This window comes from Scatophagus argus, chromosome 7 (assembly GCF_020382885.2).
Source record: "Scatophagus argus isolate fScaArg1 chromosome 7, fScaArg1.pri, whole genome shotgun sequence".
NCBI classification, from domain to species: domain Eukaryota; kingdom Metazoa; phylum Chordata; class Actinopteri; family Scatophagidae; genus Scatophagus; species Scatophagus argus.
Genome location: NC_058499.1, coordinates 7,287,710 through 7,309,417, shown reverse-complemented (window position 1 = coordinate 7,309,417; position 21,708 = coordinate 7,287,710). Strand labels below are relative to the sequence as shown.

Sequence of the window (21,708 nt, the reverse complement as noted above, 5' to 3'; positions counted from 1 at the left end):
CCTAAATCCAGAAACTACTCTTTCCAAGTGCCATCAAAGATTTGCATGTGGGTGATGGACGAGTAATGGTAATAACTCTTCAGTTGGTCCATACAAGTACAGGTATATAATATAATCTGTAGCATGGGCCTACAGTTATGAATGCTGTGTCCTGTAAATTTATAGCTATAATTACTAGTTACTTTGCACACCAAGATTTTACAACCCAAATTGAAATCATTTCAGAAAATACAACATATTTTTATAGATTAATGCTAATAATGCAGTCATGTAAAACATATAATAACATAAAGGGCCAAATATGCTTAATAAATACTATAACTTGATACTTGATGTACATTTTGCAGATAAACTTCAATACTTTTGTTTTTGGATTTTCAACGCATGTAAATGTTACTTGAGCAAATCGTTTGATCGTCCACTAGAGGGCACTGTCTTATTACAAGCATACAGGCGCAAGGGGAAGTTCTCTGTCTCTGCTTTGAGACAGAGATTTGATTTGTGCTGTTCCCTTAGTGTGCAGCCTGACTTAAAACTGTGTCCTTGACGACATCCGCAGCGCTCACATCACAGCCGGTATCTTTTATAGCCTAACTGTTTGTATTTCCGCATCGAAGGTGGAGACTTTCAGTGGGACAGGCTTGTCGTGTTACGTTTGGGGAAGTTGCTCAATATCGGAAAGACACATTTTACCGAACTGTGGGCAAAATACAGTTTTGCTAATGTCCTGCTCTTATGGGCGAACTCGAGCGGATCATAATAATATAAAAAACCCTAAAGGCTGTATAAGGTGTGACGATATACCACTTAAGTATAACGGTCAGATCATACTTAGCGTTTTCTCTCAGAATGAATAGTTCTGTGACTTCCGCTACTTACATTCGCCACCTGAATTATTGTTTACTTCGCAAGTTGTCCGATGTTTTGGATCCTCACGACATGTGGAAACATGTCATTGTGTCAATACGGAAGCCGAATGGGGACTTCAGGTACAATCAACATCATGTGAGGTAGGCGACATGGCAGGCAAGCAAACAAGTGTCACAGTTTCAGATGGAGGGCTGAAGTATTTTAACACCCTGTGTGTGTGTGTGTGTGTGTGTGTGTGTGTGTGTGTTTCAGGAGGTTCGAGGGTCTTGTTGCACAGGGTAAAAGTCCCACAGTGGAGCTGCTGGCTGACTGGGGGACCACCAACAGTACTGTGGGTGAACTTGTGGACATTTTGAAAAGTCACAAATTACTGGCTGCTGCGAGTCTTCTGCTGCCTGGTATGATTTTTATAAAGCGTTATGAGAATCACAAATTAAAACCCGCAAGAGGCCTCCAACGTCCACAAACACCTGCAGCCATCCTCATCAGAGCAGTTTCCAGTGTCCCCATTTTTCATTTTGCTCAGAAAATTAGAGCTATCTCTCTGAACTTGTTCAGTGTGGAAACTTTTATTATTTATTTATAGTTTATTGCATTTCTTGGTACACAAAGCATGAATCTCACAAAAAGGGAATAGAAGCTTGCTTTCAGATTCAGTGTACAGGCAGGTAAACACCACCGTGTCATGAAAGTGAAATGAGATGTAAAACTGGGATAGCAGCAAGCCCGTCGTAACAACAGTAGTAATATGTTTTTTACATTTCCAACCATACATAACTGTGAAAAACATAAGGATTCTGAACACCAACGAGACCCAAACAGAAAACAAATTTGTATACTGAATGATTTTCATAAATTTGTGTCATACAATGATACACAAATACAGACAAATGAAGACTGTGTTACATTTTATTAGTTAGAAGAGACAAGCTTAAGTCTGGGCTGCTGTCTTGATAATGTGACAGCACACCAGCATCCATCTTCACTTTTTCATTATTTCAGAGTCTTCCACAAAAACAATGTCAACCATTTTTAAGGGCTGAAGACCACGTTTGGCCCACCATATGAACAAGGCAGTAACATATTTTGACGGCTTCTCTTTTGTCCACACACAGTGGAAGAGGTCCTCCCGGCAGAGCCACGGCAGGCCTCCCCAGCAGCACAACCATACAGCGCACTTCCAACGAGACAACTGGAAGACACGGGGACGCAGCCGCCACCCGTCAGCTCTGTTCTGCAGACACAGAGTCTACTGGAACCAGTCCACACAGACGGTTGCACTTTTTTTTTTCTTTAAATAAAAATAACAAACTTCAAATCGAGTTAATCCACGTTTAAAGGTGATATTTAAGACTTATGTTAACCCAGTGACCTGCCTATAGTCCTTAATGGTGGTGTGTACGTACGAGGAGGTTGGGAAGCATATTAACAAACTGTGATTGAAGCAGCAAAATGTATTAAGCATCAAAAGTAGTCACCCCATGCAGTTATCAGTACAGCTGCTTTAATGTAAAAGCGGCGATTTAATGTGAAGTAGATGTACTAATTAGAATAAAATGGAAATGCTTGTAATTACCCTAGAGTTGTATTTTAGTAAATTCACCACTACAAAGTACACTTCTTTTTCTTTATTTCCATGGCAACAAAACTGTAAATGTTGCTGTTCCTTAAAAAAATGGTGACTTGACAAACTTGGCCAGCAAGTGGCTTCCATCGTGTTGTAACCACACCTTTTCTGTGGGACCCTCTTCAGGTTTCTCCAGTTTCTTGTACAATGAGCTGATGAAGATCACAGGCAACTTCGATGACCGTCCCGTATCAGGTGGCGGCAGCAAACTCGGAGAGGGAGGCTTCGGCACCGTGTACAAAGGTCTGCTGAATGACAAACCTGTTGCAGTGAAAAAACTCAGTCCAGTAAGTCATTTTTTTCTTCCATGTTAGTCTCTTACGTTTTTTGTGGCTCTCTTAAATCATGACGCAAAAATATTATCTCGTTTAGATGGATGACGTGGGCCTGGACGAGCTGCGAGTTCAGTTCAACCAAGAGATCCAAACTCTGAAAGCGTATGTTTCCTCTTAACCTTTACATGCTGTTAGCCAGAGCAGACAAGCTGTTTCTGAAGTTTGTGTCTTAATCAAAGTAACAGAACTTTAGAGAGAGAGAGAAAGTATTAAATGAGGTAAAAGCACCTTGTGGTAAGCTGGGCACCATCAGATACCTTCTGATTCAACAGATGTGTATATCCAATTGTTGTAATTGCGAACTGTAAAATATATTTGTCAATGCAAGTCTTGGAAATAAGTTAGTATCATTATAGCTTATCTTTTCGTGAAAGTGGTTGCTTCTTCTCTGATGACAGAGCCAAAAATAGTGAATAACGTAATGTAATAAAGCATTAATTTGAGATTAAATGAAACCTTTTCAGTTCAACACACAAAGGAAAGTTTATGACCAGTAGTCTGTGGGGGCTCAAGTTAGCAAACTTTACATAGACATTACTGTGTTAGTAGTAAAATTACTTTGTCTGTTTACTGATTTTGCGACCATTTCCCACTTGTTCTACTGTTATGTTCGCTTGTAGAATTTAGCATTGTTCCATGTTTCTTATGGTCAGTGTTGACCACTGTTCCAGTAAAACTACAGGAGAAACAGCTAGAATTTCATTGGCGGGAGGAAGTAAAATCCACCTGGATTAGAGACGCTCATTGGCTTTTTTTCTTACCTGTAAGATAACCAGCTCCTGGCTGTAGCACCTGGCTAAGCGTGGGAGTGGTATCAGTCTGCTCTGCTACGTACAGTACGTTAACATAATGATTCATACATCTGCAAACAAGTCTGGTTTCACAAAGTTGTTTGTCCCACAGGTTAAAACACGAGAACTTGGTTGACATGGTTGGATTTTCCTGTGATGGACAGTACCCATGTGTGGTATACGCTTTAATGGCCAATGGTTCTCTTTTAGACCGACTAGCTTGTTTGGTAAGCAACATCTACACTATAGACTCTACTATCTGATATTTAAGCATTTATACAGATAATTAAATTGTATGGGTTTTTTTGGCCCTTGTAGGAGGGAAGTCCTCCACTGTCCTGGCAACAGAGATGCTTGATAGGTGAAGGGACAGCAAGGGGCTTGGAGTATCTGCACAGCAACCATCACGTCCACAGAGATGTTAAGAGGTACTTAAAGGAACAGTTCAACATTTGGGGAAATATTTTCATTCCCTTTAATGCTGAGAATGTCATGCATTCAATGGCATTTCACTGCTCACTGTGCTCACATATATATTTTTGTCTTGTTAGTGCAAATATCCTGCTTGATGAAAAACTTGTAGCAAAGATCTCAGACTTTGGGCTGACGAGAGCGTCGGCCAAGCGGACATCAACAACCATGATGACGGAGAGGATTGTGGGTACCCGTGCATACATGGCACCTGAGGCGCTGAGAGGAGAGATCACACCGAAGTCTGATGTCTTCAGCTTTGGAGTGGTAGGCTCTCTGCAGACACACACACACACACATGCACCCGGATACATGCGCACTCATGCAGATGGGAATATTATACCAGAGGGTGCAGCTGAAATGTAAAATATAGAACACAATTCAGCAGTTTACTTCAGTGCAAGGTTCTTCCAAACTACTGACATATACATAACTGCAAGATATAAGCATTAGAGTTCACATTTCTTCAAATTTGTGAAAGCAGGACTTCATTTTACCCGTCATCTGTCACTATTAAAAATTCTGACTCAGTTTAGGAGCCCAGCTGCACCGTATTAGTAGCTATAAGTGTCAAACATGTTATCCATTGTGTGACATTGGTTGAATGATTTATGAGATCAGGACTGTATAAAATTGCTTGACCTTCCATATAGTGCAGTGTGTGCATTTTATATGTCTTATTAGGACAGCTGTGGAAACACTACAGCGTCTGTGAACCTGCCTGGCACATGGCGGGATAATAAAAGTGTTCTGTCGTCCGGAGCCATGTGATTAACCCCCGTCTCTGTGCCATCTACAGGTGTTGTTAGAAATATTGTCTGGACTCCCGCCAGCCGATGAAAACCGTGAGCCACAGTTCTTGGTAAGCAGCACAAAAGGAGGCTTTCACTGCATATCTATCAAGCTACAGTTTATAATTACAACTTATTGAACTTTGCATTTAATTAGTAAGGGCTCGTTATCAGTTAGCAGTCATCAAAAAGCAACTGAAAGGACGTGAGCAAATTTCATCAGTCGAAATCAAGTCCCTCCAGCGCGATGAAAGCAACAATGCTAACTTGAAAACTAATTTTTTTTTCCCTCACCCACTCTCCCAGATGGAGATGAGGTACGATATAGATGATGAAGACGAGGAGATCACTTTGGAGGACTTCCTGGACAAGAAGATGGGAGAGTTGGAGCTGAGTCAAGCAGAAAGTATCTACACTTTGGCCTGTAACTGCCTCCACGAGAGGAAAAACAGACGACCAGTCATCAAACAGGTACAGTGAGGAAAGACAGATGTAAGATGTGTAGTCAAAGCTTCTGTATACGCATCTGCAGCTACTTTCTGTATGTCGTCCAACATCTTAGCCTGTCTCTCAGGCCCAAGCAGAATTATACAGAAGATAAACAAATCCGTAGTTTCTTTCTTTAAAAAGGTCCAGGGCACTGTAGCTTGTGGTTAAGATTACTCAAACAGGAGTAAACGCTGCATTTGTTGGGGACTGTTTTCAACTGTGCATTTGGTGCGCAAGTGAACATTTGCAGCAGCAGGTTGATGTACACTATACAGACAAAAGTATTGGTATGGGGCTGTTTTTCAGCGGTTGGGCTCAGCCTCTTACAAAGCAAGCTCCATAAACACATGGTTGGATGAGTTTGGTGTGGAAGAACTTGACTGGCCCACACAGAGTCCTGACTTCAGTCCCATCCAACACCTTTGGGATGAACTGGAACTGAGATTGTGAGCCAGGCCTTTTGGTCCAACATCAGTTCCTGACCCCTCAAATGCTCTACTGCATGAGTGGGCAAACATTTTCACAGAAACACTCCAAAGCCTTCCCTTAAGGATGGAAGCTGTTAAAGCTGCAAAGCTGTCTGTGTATTTAGAATGTAATGTCATTAAAATCCCTGTTGGTGCAATGGTCAGGTATGTCCCAATACTTTTGTCTATATAGTGTACCCGAGGCTGTGCTCTAGTCAGTTAATTAAGACATTCTGCCTGCAAAAATGTTATGTTATGATACCATTTGTACTTAACAAGGTCCAGTTTGATTGCTTCGGTGACTGTGGTTGAGGCTGTAATACTCTGACACCTGAATTTCCTTGTTACCCTAAATAATTCAATCATAAGACACAAAAGCTCATGTATTTCTATTTATAGGCTGTCTGTTTCAGTACTAATATCTATCTCAACAGGTCCTCTTGGAGATTAAAGGAGTTGTCAAGAGCATTTCACTGGATTTTAACACACAGGACTGAATGGAAGCATCTATGAGAAGATCCGAGACCCCTGAGCCTGCTTCAGTCACAGAGCTCACAGGGAAGTGACTGTCGCTTGCTGAATGACGAGTGACTGACGAATGAGTGTTCTTTGCTACAGTATTTCTTTTTCTATAATAATAAAATTAGATTCTTAAAAATATGTATTTTTGTAAGAAACAGTTTAGCTTTTCATTGTGCGAATGCCACAGAAACACTGCAGTTTTGGCATCTTGTGAGGCTGGTAGGTTTGATGGTTTAATAGTCTTGTTTCTGTCATGTATTTATTGTAAAGACAAGGAATAAAATGAACAAAACAGAAAATTTATGATTTAAATATTTTTATTTTTTCTTCTTTAAAAGAAATTTGTAAGAAAACAAATAAGACCAAACATGATTTTTTTCCTATTTATTGACACTGTATGAATATAAAGGGATTTTCCCTTCAAACATGAGGTGAGCTTAGTAGTTTGCCTAATATTAATCAGTAGATCAGTGGATGTGGCAACATTTTGATCAAGGTACTTATAGTTTTCCCTTTGCTATCCGGCTGCTTGGGTTCCCGCAAAAGTTTGAGTAGCTTCCTCTCAGTGAAATATGAGATGTAATGACAATAGTATTTCTGGAAGCCCCTGTTCTATCCACTGTGATCCTCACCGACACTGACAATCACCAGAACAGACCAGAACTGTTTCTTAATCGTAGAGCATCACACAGCTACAATATGTACATTTACAGCACTTGCATAGAAAAATAAGTTTCTCAGCAGATGATTTCTCATGTAAACCACAGTTATATCAAAAAAGAAGTCAATTTTCCAATATAAAATGCACTGTTAAAATGAATCAATAGACGCAAGTGGGATAATTATATATTTTCTGCTTTGGAGCACCTTGTTGTGCAAACAGTAGGAGACGAATGTTCAACACATTAGACACAAAAACATTAAGTGACAAAGACTTAAGGAATGCAAGTTAAGAATCTGAGCATGTGAACTAAAAACGGGGAAATTTCATCATATTGGCGCAAGTTCACATTAGTCGAAATAACATTTTTTTAAGTCTCAGAGCTGGCAGCAATGTAAAAACCTCATGTCTGACTTTGCGTGGGTCTCTTTGAATCACTGTATAATGTTTGTTATGACTGCACTAACATACATAAATAAGCTTCCATTTGGCAAGCTACAAATGGAAACTCTGAAGTGTGTCATTGCTCAGTTGTCCTTGGCGTGCATAGTTGGGTCTCTGGTGAACTTTGTGGGAATTTGAAGTTGTTGTCTTATTCTTTTAAACAAGCGTGTCAAATATGATCCCTCCCACCCCCCACCCCGCATCAAAGAAATGTTCCACTGTGGAACGTGCTCGGTGTGGAGGCGGTGGCCGGTTGCTGAGGTCGCTTTAGTCTTCCTCCTCTTTCTCCGCGGGTGGTCTGGTGATGCGGCGGCCGCCCTTCTTCCCCGCAGGGCCTTTGGGTTTGGCGAAGGCCTGCTTGTGCGCATGCTGCTTGGGATGCACCTCTTCGTACAGGAAATCACTGGTCAGTTCATCCCCATTGTCAATCTCCAACTGAAATACAGCAAAAAACAAAACAAACAACAAAAAACCTATGAGTAGATGGACTGCAGAATCCACTCCAGCACACACTCTTAGAGAAATACGAGTTGTTTTTGGTGAATAAGGTTCTACCTTTTTGAAGTCCATCTGTTACAAAAATAATTTTAAACTCTGTATGACCCTTACTACACACGTTAACTCATGAAGTTACTTGTCAAAAAAGATTCCCTTAAAGGCCTTGAAATCTATTTTCTCAATTAGCTTCAAAGAGATGTCTGCCTCTCATTGGTTAGAGTAGTGATGCACTTTGTGTGCACAAAGAAGGATTAGGAAATATTAAAATCAAAATGTGATGACAGTCACACATCCCAGTAAATCAAATCTGATTTTCATTACAGATTATTCTGCCAGTTATTTTCTTGATTAATTAACGGTTTTGCTAAAGAAATGTCACAAACTAATGTAATAAAAGCCCATTATAATCTAAAAAGGTGTCATAAAACTGTTATTTGTTCAACAACCAATTAAAATTGCAAAGTTATTCTGACAGAAAGCACATCATCACATTTGACAAGCTGAAACCAGTGAAGTCTGACATTATGGCTTTCAAGATGACAAACAATTAAATAATCAAAACAGCTGATTAATTTTCTGTCAATCAGCTTACCAGCTCATTTTTTACTCTGACACAGTCCTCTGTATGAATGACACCTTATGACGTTTCTTCTGAAATGTAACTTTTTAACTTTGACTGATGTTTTGGTCATGAATATTTTCTGTTTTGGAGAAATACTCAAGATCAAAACTCAAGCTTTTTATGCTGTTCACCACAGTCTTTTATCACGACGGATCATTTCTTACCTTTTTCTCAATCTCAATCTGGAGATTGTTTTCTGCCATGTCGACCAAGGGATTTTTGCAGCTGGAATACAGCATCCTCTCTCGGATGCTACACTTGTACCCGGGCATAGAATATATGAAGACTGCACAGAGAAAAAAAAAATAAACAAAGAGAGGAGAGCACACAAAGTTCCAGTCAGTGCAACATAATAAAACTTAGCTGTATAGAAATAAGGGAAGGTGTGTCAACTGATCCTGACTTGCGAGTATCTGTTCACCTGTGGACTCTAAGTAATCGCCTTCGTGGGAATGTTTGTAGAGGAAGAAGTGGTAACGTGCAGAATCTTTTGGGATTCTCATCGGCAGGTCTTTCACCTCCGTTGGCTCAGTGCTGCACAACCGAATCAGCTCCTGTTGAGCGTCTACTTGCTGTTGACAGAGGAAATGTAAAGTCAGGTTCAAGGTTGATGGCGCCTGCTTTGAATCCCACACAAATTAGTGAATTACGAACCGTCTCCTCTCCCTCTCAGGCGTTTTTGGGTGAAACATTTACTAAACCCCCAAAGGACAATTAGAACGAAACATACTGCTTTTCTGAAAAGCTTTTAGGATAACAAACAAAAAAGGGAGCTGAGACAAAGCTGTGGCACTGTCACAATTATTCCTTTGTACTTTGCCCTGATCTGATCTTGTGACATGACCCCATTGAATTTTAATGAGAAGAACAAAGGCTTTTTGAGTAAGTCATTGTGTCAGTCTGTAACCAACTCCCGATCACAAACGTCTGTATCTCTTCAATACGATTCAATATATATTGAAAGACAGAGAACTGATTTGCATATCCAAATAATTAATCCAGCAAAGGTCACCAGCTCACTAATGATTTGCTCTCAAGGACTCACCAGTTGTACATAGTTGATTTTTTTGTCCCTATAACGTTCAAGTGCTGCAACAGCATCTTTGTGAAGAGGGAAGGCCACTCCCTGCAGAGTCTGGTGCTTGGTGTCCACGCTGATGTCCGTCTGCACCTGAACACACCACAAACACAGACACACAGCACAGAAACAAAGGCACTTTAGATTTCTTATATCCTCTCATGATCACAGCATTAAACTAAAACAGTTATGGTAATGAGATCATCGGATTAGTCTGATCAGTGCATTATTTAGCGAGTATTTAATTTGCCTTCAGGTAAAACATAGGTGGTATGTATATGAGTTAAAAAGTTCTTCATTAAGAGGCATAATTATGTAGCAATATGCTCTCATATCCATATAAATCACTGAATATGCAAAGAAAACCTGTGTGTCGACCCACACACACACACACACATCCAGATGCCACATGACCGTGTTATGTTGTCATACTGGTGGCATTTCATCACACCGACTCTCGTAAGTTATGGGCAGAGCACATTTTACTACTGAATTCAGCTCTGGTCTTTAAATTCAAATCAAATACAGGGACAAATCACTGCTGCGTTGGGAGCTTTAAAAGGTTTCCACTGATCATTTCTGTGTCACGACATGCAGATATGAGGATAAATATTCTTTATTTTATTCACCAGAAAGTAAAAAGGTTTACAAGTGCAACAAGCTGCTCGAATTCTAAAGCACGATGATTACAAATGAGGTGCTCGTATCAGAAGTGACAAGGCGCCTCAGTGAAATCACACAGAAAACTGGAAATGCTTGGGGGATTACACTGATGGATTGCATCTATTTTTAGAGGCCTGTTCCCACAAAATGAAATGCTGTGCAAAACATGATTGAGCCTCCGATGTAGCTACCTCACATACCAAAAAGGATTGTGGGTCTTTTATCCATCTGCTTAGTAAAAGGCAGGCAGACTCCAAGGCACAGCAATGATAAATATTTCAAAGCCTCTTTTTCATCTAAAGGCGGTGCAGATTAATGGTATATTATCTTCCTTCAACAGCTGGTTGAGTGGGACAAGCACAACCCTCACTTCCCATTTGCGCTGCCGCTTTTAATTGACCATACTTTGGAGAGGGACTGCACTACTCAAAGCACTTCCATATATGGTATGAAAGACAGTTCTTGTTTATGTGGCAGTCAGGCAGTCAGAGTAGCAATTAGAACAGAAAAAAACCCCAAATGAATAAAAAAACAGTTCATTAACAGGAATGCTCACCCACAGATTTAAAAGTGAGACTTCTGCTTTCTTATTATTTTCTGGCTGAAACACAGCGCTGAAGCCCTCCACGTCATGAGAGTAAACAATACTGGCGTCATCAGCGGCGTGCAGTGGATATCACATTACAGTATTTCTTTCATCTTATCACTGCAAACAACAAAAGGCCAAGTACGGTGATGGAGCTCACCTGTGCTTCACACAGAACCACTGCCAAGTACTCAAAGCTGCAGAGCATTCACATATGCATGCAGCTCTCTCAACGTGGAAATAATCGATCTAAATACCCTTAAGGAGCTCTTTTTGTTGCTCAGGATGAATGGGGTTTATGACTGTAAACAAGATATTTTTATGGGGGTTATGGGTGTAAGCTGCATAAGCCTAATAGATTCATCTCTGCCAACATCCTGCTGTTCTAATGCATCAGCGTCTTTCCCGTGTTGATACTGCTGGGCAAGCGTATGCACACTTGCATTGCTGCTGACCTTGTGCTGTTTGAAAGGATGCATCAATGGCCTCCACTGACACTTCACATTGTTCCTGGTGGGATTTACCTCACAGGAAACGTGATAACGTGAACTACTGCTTTGAACTATGAAATAAGCTATTTTTTCCCCCACTGAGGCCACAAGTCTAAGTATGAAGTCTTGCATTTTCAGAACTGAAACAGAGAACAAGCCCACATCAACTTCACAGCAGGCTCAGGCCACCTGTCAAAAAGGCAGCGCCATCTTTGTGCACGTGCGCTGTGGGGTGCCTTATTTCCTCAAAGATGATGTCAAATGGAAATGATGGCCATGAAATGACACATGACTGACTTGACTGTGTTTGCGTGCTTGCACCTCATTTAGTTTAATCTGCCTCAGTTCTTCTTCTGCAGCAGTGAGGGGCAGGGGAGCAGCCTGGGAGGTCAGATATTTCCTGTATCCATTGAGATTCAGATCATCCTGAGGGCCAAAAAAAAAAAGTACTATAACACATCAAACAGCAACACAGATTGATATAGCAAATAATGTGTTGGGCTTCTGAAGGTTCTAACTTAAGCTTGAGTGCATAAAAGAGCTTTTCACATCACTTCATGCATTGTTTTTGTAAGACCAACCTTTGTGGTAGCAAAAATCTCATCCTTGATGTGCCCCCCTCCAAACTCTTTCTTCAGTGTGGCTCGGGTAGCAGCATATAACATTTTATGTCGCACCTGTGGGAATGGGAAGAGAGGCATTTGTGTTTTGACCATAATTTCCATTGTGTTGTTATGTTATTACTCACCACAGTGTCTTGAGTGCATCCTTAAGATCTAACAAAAGTGCTGACTGTATTTCCTCCCTCATAAGACAATGAGAAAAGACCTTTCGTGTTCATTCTGAAACCTACATTGTTTACTTCCATATTTACATGCCAGCAATCTTTTTCTTCCGTGCATTTGCTGGTGCTTTGCTACACTTCTTAGTGTTGACATTTGTGGACTGGGTGAAGAAAGGGGACCCATACCTAAAAACACTGCTGCATAAATGAAGCTGACTTGACACAACTCATCCAAATTTAGATCTCACTTTGTCTGATCTAAACTAAATGAAAACACACACACGACCAATTCAGTTAAAGCAGCAACGTGTGCACTGGCTGTGAAATGATTTTGCAACTTGCAGACAAGCCTGAACGTGAAACGCTGTGTTTTGAACTAGAGGGCAGGAATGTTGAGCTCAGTTATGTCCTTCAGAAAGTGAAATTGAGCTCAGTTCCACCGTGCAGTTAGAATGCTACAAATATCCTGCATGGCACTTTATTTTGGCACTGAACTCTCCTTGCAGCATTCCTCTTTCCACTGCCACAGAAACATATGCCTCTTTGTCACGGCTATTTTGAAGCTCAGTGACTCTACCCTAACAAGTGTCTCATCTAGTTTCATTGGAGCCAAGTGACAATGACTTAGGTGACTCTGAATGCGTTAAAAACACGTCAAATGCAAAGCACAGATTTGCATAACAGGGAATCACAACAGTGAGATAAGCCTGCATCACCTAAAAGCACTCAGAGGGTGGATTTGAGTCAAGAATGGGAGGTTTAGGCTAAGCGCCATGTTATTTAGAAAGGACCAAAATCTGCCCATATTTAGATTTCAAGAGGTTTGTTAGAAAATAATGAATGCCCTATTGTCCGTGTTTATTCAGCGAGCATACAAAGACTTGCTGCCTTGATGTGGTAACCCCACCCATCTGATACTCAAAGAGGAGGAGGACAAATGCCACGAGGTATGGAAAGCTATTCATTAAAATCAGCCTTAGCTCAGTTTTTCTTACAGCAGAGTGGTCTGGTGACCAGGCCAGGAAGACCCACTCGTAGCCCTGGTTGTTAGTGGAGTCTAGCCGGTACAGAATGTAGCACGGCACGTCATCCTCGAGGAGGGGCAGTACTAAGGAATCATATTCCTGGTCCCACTTCTTTGATGCTTTCTTGGTGGTGCCCAGGCTCAGCTGCTCTGGAAAGCAGATGTGTCCCACATAAATTTCAGCAGCGATTAGATTTCTTAGTCATGCTGACATTCTAATGCCAGCCTTAGCAGAAGTTTGGTTTGAGTAGAAGTACAAACAAGCTCTAGGACTCTGGGGCACTGCTTACCATCCTCAATGACGATCTTTAAGACTCGATATTGGTCTCCGCTCCTGGCACTGGCAAAGATATCCTTCACATCATTACCCGCTGCAAAAAAAAAACACAGTAGGGGTCAGTCTCCTTCTGTTTTAAAAAGTTGCCTGACAACAACAAACTCTGGCTAAGAAATAGCCTTGGTACACAAAATAGGATAATTTTTCCTTTCATTCTTTTTAACAACTTGCACGCTGAACGTCACTGAACAAATGTCAGCACATTTGTAACTGCGTAAATAAATGTGCAGCCTTGGTTTGAAAATCTGCAAACCTGTTTTATATACAGCTTTAGTACTTTCAACAGTGTCAAATGCAGATATTGTGTTTCTACAATAGCCCAGACCAAACAAAAGCTCTAGAGAGGGCCTTTGGCATTTTTTGTGTTTCAAGCATCCAATATAAGGAAGGCTAAGATGAGGGGTGTAGATGAGGATGCTACTAAATTCTACAGACTGGACCTTTAACATACAGTCAAAGTATTTCTTGTATTTTGCCTTAAAAGTACTTTTAGGAAAAAGAAACACTTTGGTTCTATAAATGGGCTACAAGTAACAATAAAGTACTGAGCTCACTGCAAAATACTTGTTTTTTTAATGTGTTAGGATAACTACAAGGTTTCTGGGTTTCACTCACGATTACTTCAGTTTTACAGATGTGACCGAAAGCTGACCACCTTTGACTCTAAACCCAAGCACAACAAAACAGGTACCCAATGTGCATTCAAAACACTGTCTGAACAAATAAGCTTTTTCCCATTCATTCCCAACAACTCTGATTTTAATAAATCATGCAGAAAGATAGAACAGCAAAAACAGTTTCCTGTCACACAAACAGGAAGGTAAGTAGTTAAATAATACAAATTCTGAATACTATTTTAGTGCATTCAAGCACTTGATTTACTATGACCAAAAATCCAACTTTTTTTAGGGATATATAAACTTCTGTCTGCTGTAGGACAACCAGAGTATTTTTGACAGGGGAGAAAAACACACAACCTTTTAATCTCACCTAATTTGCACGTTGTTTTGCCTCAAATCAGACGGTTCACAATTCTGCCGTGTCGCTGCCATATGTAACAGGAGTCACACCCTGACAGAGTCCATTTTTATTACAACACAGTGCAGGTTATGCCAGTGCTATTCACATGTTTATGGAAACACCGGTCGGTCTACCAGGCCAGCAGTTTGTTTAAATGCAGGCGTCGCCCATCCATTCAGAAGGCTGATCTAACGTTACAGAATTTAAGCTTCAAGCCGAGAAGCTAAGGCATACGCTAAAGGGCTTCCGTACTATCTTGAAAAAATTAGACCGTAGCTGTGACTGGGTTTACCCATAGACTGGCTAAAGCTTAGGAGATTTAGTTTCATGGTCCTAAAAGTGGCCAAATAGGGCACCGCTGGATCACACACATCACGGTAGCTTAAAGCTAGCTAGGAAAGGCTATAGCTAAGTTGACGCTAGCTTCCCGTTGCAATGAAGTGTTGCAGGTACTTCGAGCTCGCCTGAAAATCACAGACTCGTACAGCACAATACATAAGAGCAGAGACACCGAAAACAGAGAAACACATCTACCTTGAATGCCCGTTTGATGTGACATTGTGCCTTCCGACGGATAAAGGGTTGATGCAGCTGATCAGGCGAAACCAGGGCAGAGAAGCAGGAAGTGGACTACATCGGCAAGACCCGCCCCCAGTGTGTCGTCATCAACACAAAAAATCACATGACACAGTCAAACAATTTATTTAAATTTACATTTATGACACATTTTATTTTTGAATAATAACTAACTAAATAAAATACTCAACTACAAGTAAAAGTCCTCCATTCAAAATTTCACTTGGCACAAAAATGTCACAGTACAAAGTCTCATCAACTAAACGTAGTCAAAGTATCGACAATAAAAGTATTCATTATGTGGCAGAATGGCCCACACGGGCGTTGTTTTATTATGCATAATATTATTAGATTACGATGCATTAACTTGTAAGCTGTATTTTAATGTTGTTACACTTGGTACATAAGGGCTGCCCTAAATAATTAACTCCATCAGTGCATCTTATTTTACAAGTGCATCATTTGCTTTGTGTGCAAAATCTGCAACGCAATTTGCTACATATGTGTCCACAAAAGAATTCAACATTTGGTTCTGAAACATAGTGGAGTAGAAGTATACGTGAAGATACTCAAATAAAGTACCTTAATATTGCACTTCAGCACTGTCTTCAGCAAATTAGTTGAATTTTACCTCTGAAATATACAAATACTACCCACCCTCAGCCAGGCAACTGTCCCGTCAGATGTTAGCTTGAGATTTTGCACTACCTAAACACAATTTCTACTGGAATTAGTCCTGCATTATTATATAATATTGTGGCTCTATCTTCTAGTGGAAGCTTGTGTCAGAAATTGTTTAAGACTTTTTTATTTTATTCCTCAGTGTGTTAAATCAAGCTGCTTCAAAGTAAATGACACTCAGAAAAGCCATGTAGTTAAATTTCTCCATCAAACTGGATACTGGTTAGTTTCCTTGTGTCAGTGTGGCCTTTGTGTAATGGAAAACTGAATGAGACAACTGGACCTATACTAACGCAACTACTATTGATCATAATAATAATAACAAAACAACATTTTATTTGCCAGATAGTAAAGTACTACAGAAATGCAAAGAAAATAATGAATTATTTTTTTATACTAAAACTAAATAAAATTATTAGACTTGCTCTTATATATGTAACTACAGGTTTGCGGTTGGACTATGATTAAAGCAAGGTATTTTTTTTATTTTTCCAATCTGACTGAGTCATCTGAGCCGTGATAACCCGGAGGTTTCCGCCTCTCATGACAGCAGATCGTATTTGGCATGAAATCCTGCAACATCTGGAAGCCTCCGGGCTTCCTGTCTCTGCTTTTTTGTCCCTCCTACTTCTCGTTATATAAATAGATAAACGAATAAATAGATTTTACAGCAGCAAAATCTGTTGGTCACCAGAAGGAATCTCAGCTGTGTCACATCAGACACAGCGAGGGTCATACCGGAAACACTGTGAGTCTGTCTTCAAAATAAGTGTGTCTAATTTAGTGCAGTGCTACAGCTGCAACTGGAATTTAAGCCCACCATAGCACAGTTTGTTCAAATTAATAAATCATACATTGAAATACCTCTAAATTGTACTGTATGTGCTTTTATGATTGTGTTTTAGGATCTTGTCACCCCATCTTAATGCCAAATATATGAAAGGAAGCTGGTATGTTATTGGAAGTATTTCAAGATAATATCTTGAGAAAGAAAATTGCTCACATACATTTAAATGTATTCATTTATATGTATTCATATATATACAGCATATAAAGTAAGCACTTTCTCCTTCAACGTGCTTACTTTTTGTAGGAGCCAAATTGGTTATTTTCTTTGTTCACAAGTGTTGTATGCATTTCTGCCAGTAGGTGGCAGTATCTTGATTAGGCCATGGTTTGTATCTATATAGGGAGGTGGGTTAATCAGGGTAGTGGTGCACGCTGGGGAATCCACACAGTTTTTGACCGTGCCATGGTGTTACTTCTCAGGTCAGAATAATTGTTATGGTTAAAGTGAGTACTTTTTGCGTCGACTGTGAAGCCTAATAAACCTGAAGTACAATCAGCAGTGTTTTGGACATTGGCTGTGTTATGCATTTACACCTGCATACACCTACACAGGCACGCGTACAAGCCAGTCAAACAACCAGCGTGCGCGGATAGTGACAAAGGGCCACTATATTAGTCAAAAACTAGGTTCCCATCGGACTCGTTGGGAAAGCAACAATCGGCCTTGTGGTTCCTGTCGGCCTTCGCTGGGTCTGGAAAGCGGCCCGTACCGCATGGCGCCTGGAGGAGGTGATCGTGGGAGGACGATCGAAAGGAGCTGCTGTTGCTGCTGGGTCTTGGCGTGAGGTGGAGTTCGGCTACGGAGGGCCGCAACGATTCCGACGGAATTCGGCGGTAGTTGGAGGAACGGCCGCAGCGGATCGGCGGACACCGGAGCCAGGCGAGGCAGCGGAGCATCGGATCAGCTGATCACCGCATAGCGCCTAGCTCACTGATGCCGAGGTATGAGTAGCGCTACAATAATGGCCATTGGACCTGTGTGCACACAATTAGGGGGCATAAATCCAATGCATTGGTGGCCTAATTGAATACGTGATTGACTTTGTGTTAACTTTGATGGTTGTTGCGAACTGTGGAGCGACTGAAAACATGGAAACCGGAAGCGGACGAAAAGTTATAATGACTGAAAAGGCGCTTGCTGATAAGCTTTTAAGGTTGCAAGCGGAACGAAAGGCAAAGCTGAACAAAGCCGCCAATATACGAAACTTAATGAAAGATCTCATCGTAAAGGGTGATAAAACAATGGTTTGTGATGCTTTGAATGAATTAAGGGTGGTGTGTGATGATGCAAAATGTATCCATAAACAGCTGTTGGGTTTAATGCCAAGTGATGAACAAGAAAAACATGAAATATGGTTTAAAGCAAAATTTCTGTCTTTAAATGAATGTTTTCATGATGCAGAAATGTGGGTTTCAAACTTGGAAGGTAATATACAAGAAAATGTTGGTGTTACAAACAATGAGGTTGGTATCAATCAAAATGTCACAAGCAGTGAAAACAATGAACATGCAACTGGGCTGGTGGTGGATGACATTGGCCCAGATGATAGCATTTCTAATGTGGAAAGCAAACCTTCAAGTAAAGGAAGTAGAGCCAGTGGAGGATCAAGCACTGCTTCAGCACGCATAAAGGCTGAAGCAGATAGAGCTGCTCTTATTGCCCGTGCTTCAGCTCTTAAGGAAAGACACGCATTGGAGGAGCAGGAGCAACAATTGAGGAGGAAACGAGAACAGCTTGACTTGGAAGTGGAAATAGCTGCAACGAATGCTAGGTTGGCAGTGTTGCAATCCTCTGGTGTGGGAAGTGCTGGTTCAGGATTCAAAAATTCAATGGGCTCTTACCTGGAAAATAAAAAAGGGAAAAATGGGTCTGTGGTTGTGTTAAAGTCTTTGGCAAATGAATATCAGCCTGGATTGTGGAAGTCGATGCAACAACAGTGTTCAGTAAATCCAAATAAACCACTGGATGTGCGATCAAAGGAACGTGGCTCTAGTTTTAAAACAGATTCTGAACATCACTACAATATGCATGACCACCAGAAAAGCATGGGAAATTCACACCGACTTAAAGGTCAAATGACAACTTCTCAATTAAACAAGGAAATCCGTCAACCCCAAATCACTCATCAATTCACTCATCCTTGCATAAATCAAATTGCATCTGAGGACATACTTACCATCATGCACAGACAAAACGAAATAACAGCTGCTTTGGTGCAACAGCAAACTGCAAGATCTCTGCCGCCGAGAGACATTCCTATATTCGAAGGGAACCCTTTGCAATACAGAGCATTCATAAAAGCATTCGAGCAAGGAGTGGAGAATAAAGCAGAAGCAGCAGATTGTCTTTTCTATCTGGAACAATTTACCAGAGGACAGCCACAACAACTGGTACGTAGCTGCCAGCACTTGGCTCCTGATCGCGGCTATGCAGTGGCTAAGGACCTGCTGCAGGAGCATTTTGGAAATCAATATAAAATTGCTAATGCTTATATGAAAAAGGTTCTAGCCTGGCAGTCCATAAAGGGTGAAGATGTTAAAGCACTCCAAGCATATTCTTTGTTTCTGCGTGGCTGCTGTAATGTAATGGAGGAATTGGAGTATATGCAAGAGTTGGATATGCCTGCAAATATGAGAGCCATTCTTGCAAAGCTGCCATACAAATTGAGGGAACAATGGAGATCCATCGCTTATGGAATCATGGAACAGACACAGCAGAGAGCTCACTTTGCAGACTTGGTTGTATTTGTGGAGCGTCATGTTAAAATCCTTTCTGATCCTCTGTTCGGTGACATCCAAGATCCTGTATCTGGTGCGGCTGGCACAAAGACTGTCACCCAGTTTAAGTCTTATCCTGGAAACAGGGTGAAAGGAAATATTGTTGCCACCACTGTAACATCTACAACCCTGTCAGAAAGGGAGGAGGAGCCACCAGCAGAGCTTGGAAAGTCAGTTAAAGCAGGATGCCTTTGCTGTTCATACAGTCACACATTGGAGGAGTGTAAACAGTTTAATGAGAAAAGACACAAGGAGAAAATTCAACTTCTGAAGGAAAAGGGAGTTTGCTTTGCATGCTTATGTGATGGTCACATGAGTCGGGAATGCGAGAGGCGCTTGACATGCAAAGTCTGTGGTCAAACTCATCCCACTGTGCTGCACATTAGTAGACAACCACCTGCTCCAGAGCAAAAGAAACAACCAGCTTCACAACAGCTAAAGGGCCCACTGAGTAAACAACCAGCTTGTTTCCAAACATGTGGGCATACAGGGGCCGGTAAGGATGACTGTGTTCTCCCAATTCTTCCTGTAAGAGTGAAGTCTGTAAAAGGATGTGACATCATACAAACATATGCATTTCTGGACCCTGGTAGCTCTGCCACGTTCTGCTCTGAAGATCTAATGCAGAGGCTGAATATTACAGGCAGAAGAACCAGTGTTTTGTTGAACACAATGGGCCAGGAGACTGTTGTTCCATCTTATTCCATCACTGGTTTGGAGGTGGCTGGATTAGAGTGCAATGACTTTTATAGTCTTCCAGAGGTCTTGAGCCAAAGGAAAATGCCAGTCACCACTAATAATATAGTAACAACTGAGGAACTGGATAAATGGTCTTACTTGTCGGACGTTCACATCCCACACATAAAGGCAAATGTTGATTTGTTGATAGGAATCAACGCTCCCAAATTGCTGGAACCATGGGAGGTCATCAACAGCCACGGGAATGGCCCGTACGCTATTAAAACTGTGTTGGGATGGGTAGTTAATGGTCCACTGAATGGAAGCAGTGGTGCCTTGGAGACAGAGTTTCCCTCTGCCACAGTGAACAGGATCTCTGTGAGGAAGTTGGAGGAAATGCTCACCAGTCAGTACATGCATGACTTCAATGAAGAAGATGATGATGATTCCAAGGAGGAGTCTGAAGAGGAGGCTCCCCCACCAAAAAAGACCCCGGCTAAAGCAAAGGCAGCCCCTGCAAAGGCTGAGGAGTTGGAGGAAGAGGACGACGACGATGATGATGAGGATGAGGAGTCTGAAGAGGAGGCTCCCCCACCAAAGAAAGCAGCCAAGCCTGCCGCTAAACCTGCTGACAAGGCCGCAGTGAAAGCTCAGCCTGCAAAGGAGTCATCTGATGATGAGGAGGACTTAGAGGAAGAAGCCCCACCTCCCAAGAAGGCTGCTCCAGCTAAACCACCTACAAAGGCCAAGGCTGCCAAAGAGGAGTCTGAAGATGATGATGACGACGACCTTGAACCTCTTACACCCAATCATATTCTCCTCCTAAAGGGCAAACCTGCTGTACCACCTGGACTGTTTGTGAAGCAAGATCTGTATGTCAAGCGACGGTGGAGACAGGTCCAATACCTCTCAGAAATGGAACCAGAGGAAAAGAAGTTTTGTTGCTGGGGACATCGTCCTAGTGGTGGACTTGACGGCTCCTCGAGGCTCTTGGCTGCTCTTTAAAGCCTGTGATGATTAATTGGTTTATGCACTAATAGGATATGATGTGTGTACATGTATCACTCAAGAACATTTGGCTCCTTTTGTTTTTTGTTTGTTGAATTGTTATGCTTACACACCATTAACAATTAGGGGCCGGTGTGTAGGAGCCAAATTGGTTATTTTCTTTGTTCACAAGTGTTGTATGCATTTCTGCCAGTAGGTGGCAGTATCTTGATTAGGCCATGGTTTGTATCTATATAGGGAGGTGGGTTAATCAGGGTAGTGGTGCACGCTGGGGAATCCACACAGTTTTTGACCGTGCCATGGTGTTACTTCTCAGGTCAGAATAATTGTTATGGTTAAAGTGAGTACTTTTTGCGTCGACTGTGAAGCCTAATAAACCTGAAGTACAATCAGCAGTGTTTTGGACATTGGCTGTGTTATGCATTTACACCTGCATACACCTACACAGGCACGCGTACAAGCCAGTCAAACAACCAGCGTGCGCGGATAGTGACAAAGGGCCACTATACTTTTATTTCTTACCGACACCCGTCTGCATTTATTTTATTTTGAAAGATGTGAGCGGAA

The 21,708-nt window shown here is 41.4% G+C and overlaps 2 protein-coding genes across 3 annotated transcripts; one reads left to right on the top strand and one right to left on the bottom strand.

Moving 5' to 3' along the window:
• The first annotated feature begins 464 nt into the window (after positions 1-464).
• On the top strand, positions 465-6,662 carry irak4 (interleukin-1 receptor-associated kinase 4). 2 transcript variants are annotated; one of them, XM_046394147.1, is made up of 11 exons: positions 465-989; positions 1,123-1,268; positions 1,986-2,144; positions 2,624-2,784; positions 2,870-2,934; positions 3,736-3,850; positions 3,942-4,051; positions 4,175-4,361; positions 4,894-4,956; positions 5,192-5,356; positions 6,276-6,662. In XM_046394147.1, exons 1-11 carry the CDS (start codon positions 850-852, stop codon positions 6,336-6,338), a joined length of 1,374 nt encoding a protein of 457 aa, XP_046250103.1. In that variant the 5' UTR covers positions 465-849; the 3' UTR covers positions 6,339-6,662. The 2 variants fall into 2 exon arrangements, with proteins under 2 accessions (XP_046250103.1, XP_046250102.1); XM_046394146.1 differs by having other exon boundaries at positions 465-1,010.
• Positions 6,663-15,238, bottom strand: twf1a (twinfilin actin-binding protein 1a). Its single transcript, XM_046394148.1, has 9 exons — positions 15,106-15,238; positions 13,505-13,585; positions 13,186-13,364; positions 11,988-12,083; positions 11,728-11,832; positions 9,634-9,759; positions 9,010-9,160; positions 8,753-8,874; positions 6,663-7,903 (listed from the first exon to the last, which is right to left on the bottom strand). The coding sequence occupies exons 1-9, from the start codon at positions 15,128-15,130 to the stop codon at positions 7,736-7,738; spliced, it is 1,053 nt and encodes a 350-aa protein (XP_046250104.1). The 5' UTR covers positions 15,131-15,238; the 3' UTR covers positions 6,663-7,735.
• Positions 15,239-21,708: the final 6,470 nt, after the last annotated feature.